Source organism: Alosa alosa, chromosome 8 (assembly GCF_017589495.1).
Source record: "Alosa alosa isolate M-15738 ecotype Scorff River chromosome 8, AALO_Geno_1.1, whole genome shotgun sequence".
Classification (NCBI taxonomy): domain Eukaryota; kingdom Metazoa; phylum Chordata; class Actinopteri; order Clupeiformes; family Clupeidae; genus Alosa; species Alosa alosa.
The window spans coordinates 17,896,102-17,909,410 of NC_063196.1; the positions used below are offsets into that span (position 1 = coordinate 17,896,102).

A 13,309-nucleotide genomic window follows, 5' to 3' on the forward strand; every position below is an offset into this window, starting at 1 on the left:
GATGAAGGCTTTGCTTGAGATTAAACGGAAGTGGAAGCACACTTGTAAACAGATCAGTAGCGAAGCAGCAGCCGCATCCATCTTTTACGCCAGAGAAGTCCGAATTCACGCTGTCAACATGGGGGCCGTTTTAGGGCTTTGCTCCATGGCAAGCTGGGTAAGCAGTTCTTATTATGAAACGTATTAGCGCTAGCCTTGTTATTTGTCTTCATTTTTCCTTTCTTGTCGTCGGCAGATTTCACAGTGGGATCGTCAAAAGAATTTGTAGCAGGCTAAAACATCCTCGCTCATGCTATGCTAACGTCAGACGTAGATGGATACAAGAGACAACAAATGACGTTATCAACATTTACCTTGACCATTTACATATATATCGGTTATTAGTAACGTTATACGTGAGCATACTTATGGCATGATCTCTTTACTAGGACTAAATTGCTATCATATCCCCACTGTCACTGTGTAACGTTAGGCCTTTACATGCTAAGTTATCACTAGCTAGTGCTAGGTAGCAAAACATTGTGGTCGAAAACATTTGTGTCACCCATGTCTATCAAAACAGGGTGGTGGTTCACCCCTGCATCGTTGATGGCATTCATTTGCATCGTTTGGTTATGATCTTAATGTAGTTTAGAGTCCTTAAAATTAAAATATATAGAAGTCCTTGCGATTATTTCAATATTATTCCCCGACCTTTACAATAATAAACTGGCTGACGTAACCACTTAGCTTGCGTGCTATCGATAGGTAACGTTAGCTGAAATGAAAGGTTAACATTAGCCTGATTAGAACGTTAGTCAGAGAAGGCATAGCCTAGAGCTAACCTTACTGCGTCGGCATTGGAAACACCAGTCATCTCTGCGGAATAACACCACTTGAACGTTAGCCTTAGATTGTGTGTTGTCTTCAGAAAGAATGCTATCTTTGTCTGCCCTTAATGATAGCTGGCTTGCTTGATGGCTAATTTCAAATCTTAATGCCCACGATTATCATTAATGTTAACGTCACCGTTTGCTAAGCGACTACTCTTTATTTGGTTGATGTTCAACACAACACTTCAAAACATATTGACTGAATCAACACATTTGTTATTATTTACTAGCTATATCTATTTTATTATCCAAGTTAGTGCTTGACTTAATTGACGTTAATCTACCCTGCCAGTGCTAACCCATTCAACCCGTGTGGTTGTGCTATTGCGTCAATTACATTTGTAAACAAGAGATCAAATGTCTGCACATAGCACATGGTGAACTAGCTAAATCTGTTATATGTAAATAACATATGACCTCTTGCGAAATGAAAATGTAATTAAGTCAACATAATTGTCAATGAAGAGTTACAGGTTTTTGCTTGGACTTCCTTTTTAAGGGATGCATGTCTATTTTTATGTGGATTTGAGATCTAAATAAGGCACGTGTGATGGTTATGCAAACTCTAGGTAAATCTCTGATAGCTCTTGCATGCTGTAGCCATTGGTCATGAATAAATACTACAGTGTGTATATTTATATAACGTTTTTTTGTTCAGTACACATTCAAATTCTGAAGGGCTTGCACTAACAGAAACATGTTTAATAGCCTAATACTTTGCTTTCTAAAGTTAAGTTGTCCTTCCTCGTCTAATTATGACTTCGTCTTTTTCTTTGGCTGTCTCAAGTCCCTCCAGCCATGAAATCGCCTCATCTATTGAGCTAACTCAGTGTAAACGCACCTTTCACTTTCGTGTGTGTCTGTGACTCTGACCCACTTTGCTGCCTCCGCAGATCCCCTGTCTGTGTGGCAGCGCCCCCTGTCTGCTGTGCAGGTGCTGCCCCAGTGGCAACAACTCCACCGTCACCCGGCTCATCTACGCCTTCTTCATGCTGCTGGGGGTGGCCATCGCCTGCATCATGCTCATGCCTGGCATGGAGGGGCAGCTGAAAAAGGTGAGAAACTGCACGCCTAAAAGTCTTGTGCAGTAAATCTGAATCGTCAAAGTCTTGTGTGTATGGGTTTGTATTTCACTATGTAGGCTTATGTTATAATAGAAGCCAAGCCAGCTGTTATATTTAGTTCTAAAACTGATAGTTCAGGTCCTTGATTGTGATTGGCTGAATCACGTTCAATGCCGTTGTAAAATGCATCAAACAGGGCTTATTGCTTAATTTACACCCTTATGGGAGATTGATAAGAATCCAAATACTAACTACATTCTTCTTTTTGAATGCATGTTCTGTGCTCTGTGCCACATATCACATATGGTTGGTTGGTTGCTGGATGTCTATTAGTGGCGTTGCCCTCTCTGATTCGCAGATACCGGGCTTTTGTGATGGAGGAATGGGCACCTCTATCCCAGGAGTGGAGGGCCATGTGAACTGCGATGTGCTGGTTGGCTACAAGGCGGTGTACCGGGTGTGTTTTGGTATGGCCATGTTCTTCCTGCTCTTCTCCCTCATCACCATCAAGGTCAGGAGCAGCCAGGATCCCCGCGCGGCCCTACACAATGGGTAGGTGTGGACACAACCAAATCTCGGCCTCCCGTTGTGAAGCTGTAGGAGACTGGGTGTGCAACTTGACCAGCTATTGACTGTGATCTAGATTGTTTTTGTTTCTTCCATAGTGGCCTTATCATTGATATAACTGCATTCCAGTAGTTGATGGCATGATCTTACGTAAAAGAGGCTTATCTTATCTACTCAAAAAGTAGAACAGCTTAGCTCAATTAACAGTATAAAGCTTGCTTACTTGGCAAGCAGTAATTAATGGGTGTTCCTTGCCATTTGTTGTCGTAACTTTGGTCTTGCTCTGCAGGTTTTGGTTCTTCAAGTTTGCCATTGCCACCGCCATTACCATTGGAGCATTTTTCATCCCTGAGGGTCCATTCACTATTGGTAAATAGCCATTGCCATGGACACACATTCAGTGATTTATTTCCTGATGAAGTGATGTATGAAACACTTGCTCTTAAAGGTCTTGTAGCTGGTCTGAGACGGGCTTTCAAGGCCAGTCAGCACTTAATTCACTAATGTAAATTGATCATCCCCAGAAAGCCTTGTAGTTGGATTTTCAGGGTTTTATTCATTAAAAGCCCTTGAGTGGCACTTCTCCTAATAACATGCGCCCTGCTGAATAAGGAAAGCTACGCATACTCTGTCCATATTCAGATATAGCACAGTTGCACAGCTGCCAACACTTTGTCCATACAGATAGAAGAGTCAGCTTTGTAGCTTGTGCATAAGAGCTGAGGTTTAGATATATTCATGGGGAGATGCCCAGACCAAAAATAAGAAATTTGCTGCCAGTTTTACTCAACCTTGTCCTCAGCCTGCACCTGCTTTCCAGCCGTAGACTAAATAAATGGCCAAGCCTGGCGCAGTGTCTGTATCTGTAGTTACCGTTCTTCTTGCCCCCTCGTCTCTTGCAGTCTGGTTCTACGTGGGCATGGCCGGAGCCTTCTGTTTCATCCTCATCCAGCTGGTGCTGCTGATTGACTTTGCCCACTCCTGGAACGAGTCCTGGGTGGAGAAGATGGAGGAGGGGAACTCGCGCTGCTGGTATGCAGGTATGAGAGACGAGAGAGAGGGGGGGAGAGAAGACACCAGCCATCTGGGCTTCTCATGCGCACTCAGTCACAGATCAGCTGGAAAGGGTTTAAAAGATGTGGTCACGCTTCCTTGGCATGGTTAGAAAGGATTGGCATCATAGATCAGAGCTGTGGCGGTTGGCTTTTTGAAAGTGATAAATCAGTTGCCCAAAGTGGTATTCTAATGCGACAGACTGCTTTTGACACAAATATTTTTGTATGCTGCTATCATTTTATTAAACTATATTCATCCAGTAATTCTTTTCACCACCAAAAATATTGCCTACAATGTTCACCTTTTACAGCCCTTCTCTCTGCTACTGCCATGAACTACGTCCTTTCGTTGATCTCCTTGGTCATGTTCTATGTGTACTACACTCACACTGATGGCTGCGCTGAGAACAAGACCTTCATCAGTATCAACATGCTGTTCTGTGTGGGAGTGTCAGTCTTGTCCATCCTGCCCAAGATCCAGGTAACTCTTTAAGATAGGTTTTCAAAAGATTCTTTCAAAATATTGCAAAATTTTTGTCAAATTAAATCAGCCAACACCATTACTACTAGGGATGCACCGATATATTGGCTAACATCGGTATCGGCCAATATCGGCCTTGTTTACCGATAACGGCTATCGGTATATATGACCTTTACCGATGGCAGTGGCTGATGTTTATCTGTTATGCTGCATAAATTCTGCACTAGGTAATTGTTGTGCTATGAAGGCCTAAAAGACTTGAAAATGGTTCAGTTAAATAGTTTTCTTTCGACTCTACTATAGAGTTTAATTAACAACCAAAAAGATGTAAACGAACAGAGAGGAAAATATATCGGCATTGGTTATCGGCCAAATTATTATTTTTATCTATCGGTACCGGCCCAGAATTTCTCAATTGGTGCATCCCACTGATTTGAAAAAATAGATAGAAAATCTGTCTTATATTTCTCTGTTACTATTCTATCACTACTCTGTAAACTAATGTGGTGTTCTTTGGTTCCTCCGTAGGAGGCCCAACCCAGGTCTGGTCTGCTGCAGTCCTCCCTCGTCACCCTCTACACCATGTACCTGACCTGGTCTGCCATGACCAATGAGCCTGGTAAGAATCTTCTCTGGATGAATAGTTGTGTTCTTCAGTTCCTCCTGACCTTTGTACGACTAGCACAGAGTATCCACAGGGATTCCACATCTAATTTGCTCGAGACCTTGCCAAACATGCTTCTTTTGCCACACTTGCATTAACCTTGTTCATTGAGCTGTCCTTTGTACTTCTAAGAGAAATTAGGTCAAGACTTGGGAGAGGAGGGTAGAAATAAAGTCCAAGATTAGGCTTTGCTCCTGTTGTTGTTGTTGGTGACTAGAAAGTGAGGGGTGTCCCTTTTGCTTCTCAGACAGGAACTGCAACCCGAGCCTCCTTGGCATCATCGGCCTCAACAGCACTACCCCTGCTGGCCAGGACCACGTGGTCCAGTGGTGGGATGCACAGGGCGTTGTGGGGTTGATCCTCTTCCTGATGTGTGTCTTGTACTCCAGGTGAGTGCAAAGCCAAATGGCGGTCAGAAGACAACCTAATTGATTCATCAGTTATACTGGTCCCATGATCTTTCAGATTTAATCCAAGAACAGACAAGAATTTTACTTTCAGCAGTGAATCTCTGGTCAAAAACTCAGTTGTTGTCCAAGACTTTGTATAATCCAACTTTGGAGATGTGCCCTTTAATACCGGAGCTTTAATGACACGCTTTGCTTAAACTCCGCCAACCAACAAAGCCTCTTGTTTCGGCACATTGGGTTTCGAGTAATCCATGGTCTCCTCTCACTTTGATCTTCTCATTGTCATTTACTTACACCCGATTTTTTTTTTTTTTTTTTTTTTTTTTTTTCTGTTTTGGCCCACTGCAGCATCCGCAACTCCTCCAACACCCAAGTGAACAAGCTGACGCTGACCAGCGACGAGTCGGCCCTGATCGAGGACGGGCCTTCCCTCCCAGAGAGCTTTGAGGAGGGAGATGGCGTGAACCGCGCCGTGGACAACGAGAGGGATGGCGTCACCTACAGTTACTCCTTTTTCCACTTCATGCTGTTCCTGGCTTCACTCTACATCATGATGACTCTCACCAACTGGTACAGGTATGTGTCTGACCGGGTGGGACATTCCTTGACTGTTGATTACTGGGGGGTATTCCAAGTATGTGGTTTAGTGACAAACCTGGGTAAGTTAACTCAGAATAAGGGGTAAACCTCCTAATAGAAAAGCTATATGGCTTAATTCTCCTAACAAAACAATGCCATAGGGCTCTTGTTTACCACTTACGGGAGGTTTACCACTTACCCTGAGTTAACTTAGTCAAAGTCTGCTTTATTGTCAATTTCTTCACATGCCAAGACATACAAAGAGATCGAAATTACGTTTCTCACTATCCCACGGTGAAGACAAGACATATTTTACCAATTAAGTCCACAGACAAACATAACATTCAAGTAAACAATAAAAAGTAAATAAGAAGACACATACAATGAAGAAATAAGAGCAGCAAAATTGGGTTGAAATTGTGCATAGACAGTCAATATAATAGTGCAAAGTCAGACCAATAAATGGCTGAGGTAGTTCTGTTTGACCGAAGTAAGCAAGTGGCATAGTGGTGCAAGTTATGTAAGAGCAGCAGAAGTGTTGTGTTTACAGGACATCAACAACAAGTTGCAAAGTGTACAAGTGGAGTAGTGCAAGGCAGCCATTGTGGGTCCAAAGTCCAGGATGTTATGTAGCTGAGGGTGGAGAGGGGGGAGAGAGTTCAGCATCCTAACAGCCTGGTGTATGAAGCTGTTGGTGAGTCTGGTGGTGCGGGAGCGCAGGCTTCTGTACCTCTTTCCAGAGGGCAGTAGATCAAACAAATTGTGAGCGGGGTGACTTGCATCACTCACAATTGTGGTCGCCCTTCTAAGGGGTGAGGTGGGTGGTGTAAATGTCTTTTAGGAGGGGAGTGAAGCACCAATAATCCTTCCAGCTGTGTTCACTATGCGCTGCAGGGCTTTCCTGTTGTATCCTGTTGTACTTACCCAGGTTTGTCACTAAACCACATACTTGTAATGCCCCCTTGTTCATGAGGTTCATTTGAATGTGCATCTCAGTGTTTATTTTTCTTGTGTGTTCCATTAAATAGATCATGATTTTCACTTCAGAGTTCTTTGCAGATATTTCTTGATCGTCTAAATCAAAAAGACAAAAAAAAACGTCTTAGACAATAAAAATCTTAAATAAAAAAAAAAGTGACGAGGCTTTTAAAGTTATGTACTCAGTAATCCCGTCCCTTTTCCCCACTCCCAGCCCTGACGCCAACTACGAGACCATGACCAGCAAGTGGCCGTCCGTGTGGGTGAAGATCTCCTCCAGCTGGATCTGCATCGCCCTGTACGTCTGGACCCTGGTGGCCCCTCTGGTCCTCACCAACCGCGACTTTGACTGATCAAAGGCCGCTCTTGCCAACATCATCAAACGCATCCCACGAGCCGCCTCAAGTCAACCCCAACCCCCCCCCCCGTCACTGTTGTGAATAAGCAGCTGCGTGTCATTAGCCAAGGGGCATGACCCTTAAACTTGTAAATACAGTATTGTGTGCGTGCATTCCCAGCAGCTGTCTACCCCATTAACCCCCAAAAAAAATAGTCTCTTTTAACAACTGCATGTTTTATCAAATGTAGTGCTGTTTTTTGTGTGTTTTGATCAAAGCGATAAGGTCAAATATGAAGTCAAGGGTTGCAGAGATTTTTGGAAAACAAAGGGGAATTTGTGTGCAGACTAAGTTTGATCTCCAGCAAAAGGTTTGATATGAAGCTAAAAAATGTCTTGGCAAGAAGGGGACAGTGTATTTTATTTTCTCAGGCAGAAATGGTTCATTTTTAGCTAAAGCAATTATCTCAAAATGAGGGAATTAAGGACTTAAGAATGGTTAGAATGTGTATTTGATTACTAATTTCTCTCCTCCTTATTTAATTACCTTTACAGTATGGGTTGTAGAAATGTGACTGCTCTTTGTATAGTATCTGGGTAGATTCTATTAATTTATGAAGAGCAATCTGTTGTATTTCTGCGTTAGAAGTTAGCATGAGTAACTTCTCTGACATGGCATTAGCATGTAACCGCTACCACTGCATACACAAGTAGTCGTTTTGCTGTGCTTATTTTATCATTTCACACCAAAAACAAACGGGAGATTTTTGGGAGTGGGGGGTCTTTTGACCGAGATGATGTCACAGTGCTAACCATTTTGCAACTTGCACAGGTTAGATGTGTGCTACCAATGACTTATTTTATTTAACTATTGAAAATGTTTTTTGTTAATGTTTTGCACTGGAACAGAAATTCCTACTTAGTTTTTTGTGATAGCCTACGTAGCATTAGGATGCTTCTCGTCTACCTACTACTATGTGTGCCCTCGTGTTCTTGCAAGTGGGCAGGTACAAGTGTTAGTCAGCTCATCCGTTAACTGCTTGTTCCTCAGAATTGTGATTTTTGCTTTTTATTAAGTGCGTTGTATTGTATCTTCAATAAACAGGGGAAAAAAAAGTAATTTGGCCTACATGTTCAAGAAAAGCCAAAGTTAACTTAGTGAATGATAAGTAGTGTTTTCCTCAGACAATATAATCAAGAGGAGTTGGCCATCGCAAATAATAGTGGAAGGCCGATTATGGAGGGGGTTGAGGGAGGCATTCGGTCGGATTCTGGTGCTGTGGAAATGTGTAGCCTGTATGTGCAGGGTACAGTAAGCGGGGTTACTGGTTTATCTGGGTAACTTCCAGAGTAACTTGATCACGTGTGGCGTAACTTCCCGATTATCCCGTACTACGAAAGGTGGATAGGTTTTAACCGAGGTATGCTGCCATGGCAATTTACGCTGCATCTCAAACCTGCTCCGACCAGGTTATGTTCTTAGTTAACCCGAGGTTTCTGTTAACCACACCCTTTATAAGTAGGCCTACCACCCCTCCACTAACAATTTCTCCCGACACATGTCGGCGTACCTGGATGATCCATACGACATTGGAGCGCAAATCGTGAGGCACTCCCTTCGCAGGGCGAGGGGTTTTAGACATAGACATAATATACATAGACGCCGCATTGGCTGCTGGAAACGAGAAATGCGGCCGCCATCTTGGACCGGTCATACTCCTCGTTGCGTTGCAGCAGAAGACACAAGATGCCAGTACTGTGCAGCATGTTCCTGCTCAAATCGACGAACCATCGCAAACAGGGCTCGGGGGATTTACTTTTCTCAAGTAAGATTTAACATTACCGTACTAATGGTTGTATTTTGTGAATAGAATATTACCAGAGAGTTGAGAAGGAGCAAGGATCTTTGATATTACTGTATGAGAATCGTAGCCAGCTAGCTAGGCTGTTTACTCGGTGTTCACCTGGCTATTAACTGAGACTTAATAAGTCATATTCCATAACACTGACTTAGATTACAACTGACACAAAAGGCTATTGTAGAAATAAATCATACTAGATTTGGCTGGCTTAATTTTACACAAGTGGCACAGACTGTAGCCTATATTATTGGGCAATCGCTAGCTGCTACTTGTAGCCTAAAGCGTGTTGGTAGCTTCACTATTTTCTGAATAAAGTAACTTTTCAATAGCTTAACTTCTTTATTTATCAAGTGGCTTAGCCACACAAGCTACACTTTTCTTGTCATGTGTAATTGGCACAATTTAAAGTAGCTTCCTATGTAGAGAACTAGCCTACTGCTGTGTTTGTGTTAATAATACATTTGACTGGGTGGTAGTATTGTGTAGTGTTTTATTCATAGCAGAGTAACTGATAGTTTAGCTCACTACAATGTCTAAGTAGCTTGCCCACCACTGTATTATTCACATGTCATTTACCCTAACAAGAATAAGATGCCTCTCAAATTCCTTTATTCATTTTATTCATTTATTTATTTTATATCTCCCCAGAACAACTGCCTTGCTCAAGGAGACTGTGAATGAACTGAATAGTCTCCTCACATCCCTGGAACTGAGGAAGGTGCAGCTCTTCATTGCAGTATTGGAGGGCATCTGCTACACTGTGACTGAATATTTGATTTATGAGCTCCACCTTCATCACCTGCATTCACCACTCTGTGTCCCATTTTCCCATCGTCTGGTTGACTCAGTCCTCTTTTAGGGAGTTTACCCAGTTTCACTATGTACTGCTATCTTATTTGCCCACCTGCTGTCTGAAGCACTTTTTTCTTAGCCAAAGTGTACCCAAGCAATTTTAGCAAGGTGGGAACATACAAAATGACATGCACCAGTTATCGAAATCATAGAACCAACTGCATGACAGTAACCTCTGTCTCACTGAGCCTGTGAAGACACTCCCCGATTCTTTACTGATTGCAATGAACGGGGCTGATCTTAGCAGTTTCTCAAATGTTTCTTAATTCTTATTTATTTAATCTCTTCATTGGGGCTGAAAGCTTTCTGTGAACTGTAAATAACAGATGCTGTTGATGAACCCATTGACACTGTACAAGTGACAAGTCACCTTTTTGTCTTGAATTGATGAAGTTACACTTACTATGCCAAACCAATGTCTGTTTTTTAAGGATCAGAAACAAACCTACAAACTTGCACTTTACAATATTTATGGAACTTGTCTAACAAATGCTGTTGATATTGAACCCAGTTACTCCATTTCCTTTACTTATGCCACACCAATGTCTGTTCATCAAACTTTATTTTTGATGGCACTGAACTGAAAATGTTAATGGATTTTTTTCTGTCAATTTAACCCATTAAAACTTGTATCAAACCAGTTTCTGTCTATGCTGTCAAACATGGATTAGTTATGTTCCCAGTGTTTATATTGGATGTCATCACTTTATAATAGGCCTATATCATATATGAGAATATTCTATTACTATTAAGCCCACTATGAATATTAAAATACACACAACCATGTTTCCTGTATACAGCTTTTCTACTGGAAGGTTTACAACTTATTCTGTCAATTTACCCAAGTTCACTAAACCACATAGGCCTACTTGGAATACCCCTCAGATGTCTGAATGGCACTGATCTCACTTAAATGTTTATAGAACCTTTCTGTGAATAATGCTGTTTATGGAACTTTTCTGTCAACTGTGAACTATATTTAACTCATTAAACTTGTATCAAACTAGTTTTGTCTATGCTGTCAAACATGGATTATGTTCCCAGTTTTGATATCGGACGTCAGGTCACTTTATATCATATATCAGAATATTCTATTACTGTTAAACCCACTATGAATATTAAAATACGCTAAATCATGTGTGCTGTATCATAGCTACATGTATGACCTTTGCAGCAAAAAAAAACCGAGTGAGAATCTGTTCGGTATTCAGTGAGATATGATTAATTAAGTGCGCTGACAGCTCATCTCACAGGCCAAACAGATTCACAGGCCAAAAAGATTACACTGAGTGGAGTGGATGACCGGTCCAAGATGGCGGCTCCAAATCTCGTCAGCGCTAGTAAGGAGTAGCGGTCGATGCGGCGTCTATGTATATTATGTCTATGGTTTTAGAGACCGCCAGAAAATATATATAGCCTACCCGGACGATATTCTCTATGAAGATATAGATTGTCAGCCGAGGGAATTCGTTATCTTTGTCAGAGGAAGACGTCTAGCAATGCCCGTACGTGGACATTCATGTATTCAATCGGTGATGCAAGAATACTGTATGTCCGAAAATAAATCAGACATAGCCTACAGTAGGCCTAATAAATAAAAATCACCATTTTAACAAACTTGTTGAATTGAATGTCATATTAGCCTACTGTACCCTGCACATACAGGCTACACATTTCCACAGCACCAGAATCCGACCGAATGCCTCCCTCAACCCCCTCCATAATCGGCCTTCCACTATTATTTGCGATGGCCAACTCCTCTGCTACTGTAAAACACTCTGGTGCCTTTCCTCCTACAGTAGGCCTAGTGTTCGAAGACACCTGTTTCTTGTTAGCTGTAAAACAGAGGCCAAGTGAAGGCTATAAGCTAGGCCTACATGTTTTCATAATTAAGAAATATTAATGCAATCTATAACTATATAAACCTACTATTCTGAATAATGTTTTTGTGTATCATTTTCACCTGCTGCCATGTGCGTTTGGCAATGGTGTTGCATCTGAAATGTTCACAGGATTAGGCACACTAAATTAGTCAATGGGGGCTACTTAAACATTCAATTATCCTTATTACTGTAATCTATATGCCCACTTCTGAATTGGGTTGCATCTGTAGGCCTTTCTATGAACTCAAAATAGGCTATTTAATTATTTCAACTCATTTCAGACATTCCGCAAGCTACTAATCCTCCGTAACTGCATATTTGAAGAACATGTGGAAATAAAACTTTACTTTTAGGCATTAAGGCTACCCGATCTGCAATACGTTGCCAACAGCCTTGCTTTGTTCACTGCCGACGTATTTGTTTTTTGTCGTAGAGTGGGTTTTAATTCCTCATAACTTGGCATAATAATTGTGCATTCCTCATCCGTAAAAGGTGATCGCGTCATCATTGAAAGTGGTGACTTGCGCTGCAACCCGCCCCTTTTATGTGAACGCACACAAACTCCAATTAGGTTAACCCTGGCTCAACAAATCAACTTAATAATCAGCGTCGTAGTACCGATTAACACCACTTAAGATAACCAGGTTTTGTCAACCCCGGTTTAACAAAGTAACCCTGGGTTACATCTGAGTAGGTTAAGCTCCCTTCATAGTACAGGCCCCAGTGGGGTATACGAAGCACGTTATACATATCTAGGCTATGTAGACATATCTCAGGGGTATACGTTAGGTGATACTACGATTGCAGTTATGTGATATATTTGTCAAACTAGGCTTTCCGCTCAGATCTGTGCGCGTTCTCGGTGTTGGGATGACTTTAGCCAATTGTGTAACGTGGAGACGCACAAGACCGCCTCTATTTAAAAACAATTACTTCCGCATTCATGAGCGATAGCTTAATCTACACTGCGGTCATTTTTTTGTGTCTAACCTATAACATCAAATAAATCAATTGCCATCAGTTGTTGTATGGTATGCACGTCCATAGTGGGATATTTGCACGCACAGCACTATTAAAGCGCATTCGAGATCCAAAATGTTAGTAGAGGCGGAGCTCCACCTGTAAGATATATGACAGAATCCTACACGTGAGATAACTTCGTTTTTAAGACAATTGATTGGTCAGTGGGCGGTAGATTACACGATTTGAGCTATAACTTAGCACATAACCTCCTCCCGACCAGGTTTGGTTGACAGCATAAGATGCCATGGTGATATAGCGACACTAAAACAAATCCACTTTCGTGTCACAGCATACCCTAGCTTTGAGCGCAACATACCTCGCTAACCCACTAATCGAGATTCGTAGTACACCCCACAGGTCTTCAAGATGAATATGGTGGTTGTACATCTTTGCAGGCGCGTAGCAAGCGTGGGGGATGTGGTAGTTATAACGTACACACTTTTGCTGGAACACGATTCTACCCCCACACTTTTTGTCAGATTAAAATGAAAATAAAATATGGAAATAAACGCTCCCGTAAAGAGTTGGAACCGTATCTACCATAACACACACACAGAGAGACACAAATAGGTCTGTTGATTTGATTGAACGGTCATCCAGCCAATCACATCAAGTTAGCCAGTGAAGAACCAGAGCAGCTCTGAGGGGTATTCCAGAAAGCAGGTTTACTGGGTACGTTAAC

At 41.9% G+C, this 13,309-nt stretch overlaps 1 protein-coding gene across 1 annotated transcript; it reads left to right on the top strand.

Moving 5' to 3' along the window:
• serinc1 (serine incorporator 1) lies at positions 1 to 8,114 on the top strand. The gene is made up of 10 exons (XM_048251120.1): positions 1 to 157; positions 1,766 to 1,927; positions 2,295 to 2,488; positions 2,793 to 2,872; positions 3,406 to 3,543; positions 3,870 to 4,039; positions 4,568 to 4,658; positions 4,951 to 5,092; positions 5,462 to 5,689; positions 6,885 to 8,114. Exons 1-10 carry the CDS (start codon positions 2 to 4, stop codon positions 7,021 to 7,023), a joined length of 1,500 nt encoding a protein of 499 aa, XP_048107077.1. The 5' UTR covers position 1; the 3' UTR covers positions 7,024 to 8,114.
• Positions 8,115 to 13,309: the final 5,195 nt, after the last annotated feature.

Coding starts and splice junctions, on each gene's coding strand:
- serinc1 (XM_048251120.1), top strand. CDS start 2: ATGAAGGCTTTGCTTGAGATTAAACGGAAGTGGAAGCACACTTGTAAA. Junction 4,659..4,950: donor TGCCATGACCAATGAGCCTG/GTAAGAATCTTC, acceptor TTTGCTTCTCAG/ACAGGAACTGCAACCCGAGC. Junction 5,690..6,884: donor ACTCTCACCAACTGGTACAG/GTATGTGTCTGA, acceptor CCCCACTCCCAG/CCCTGACGCCAACTACGAGA.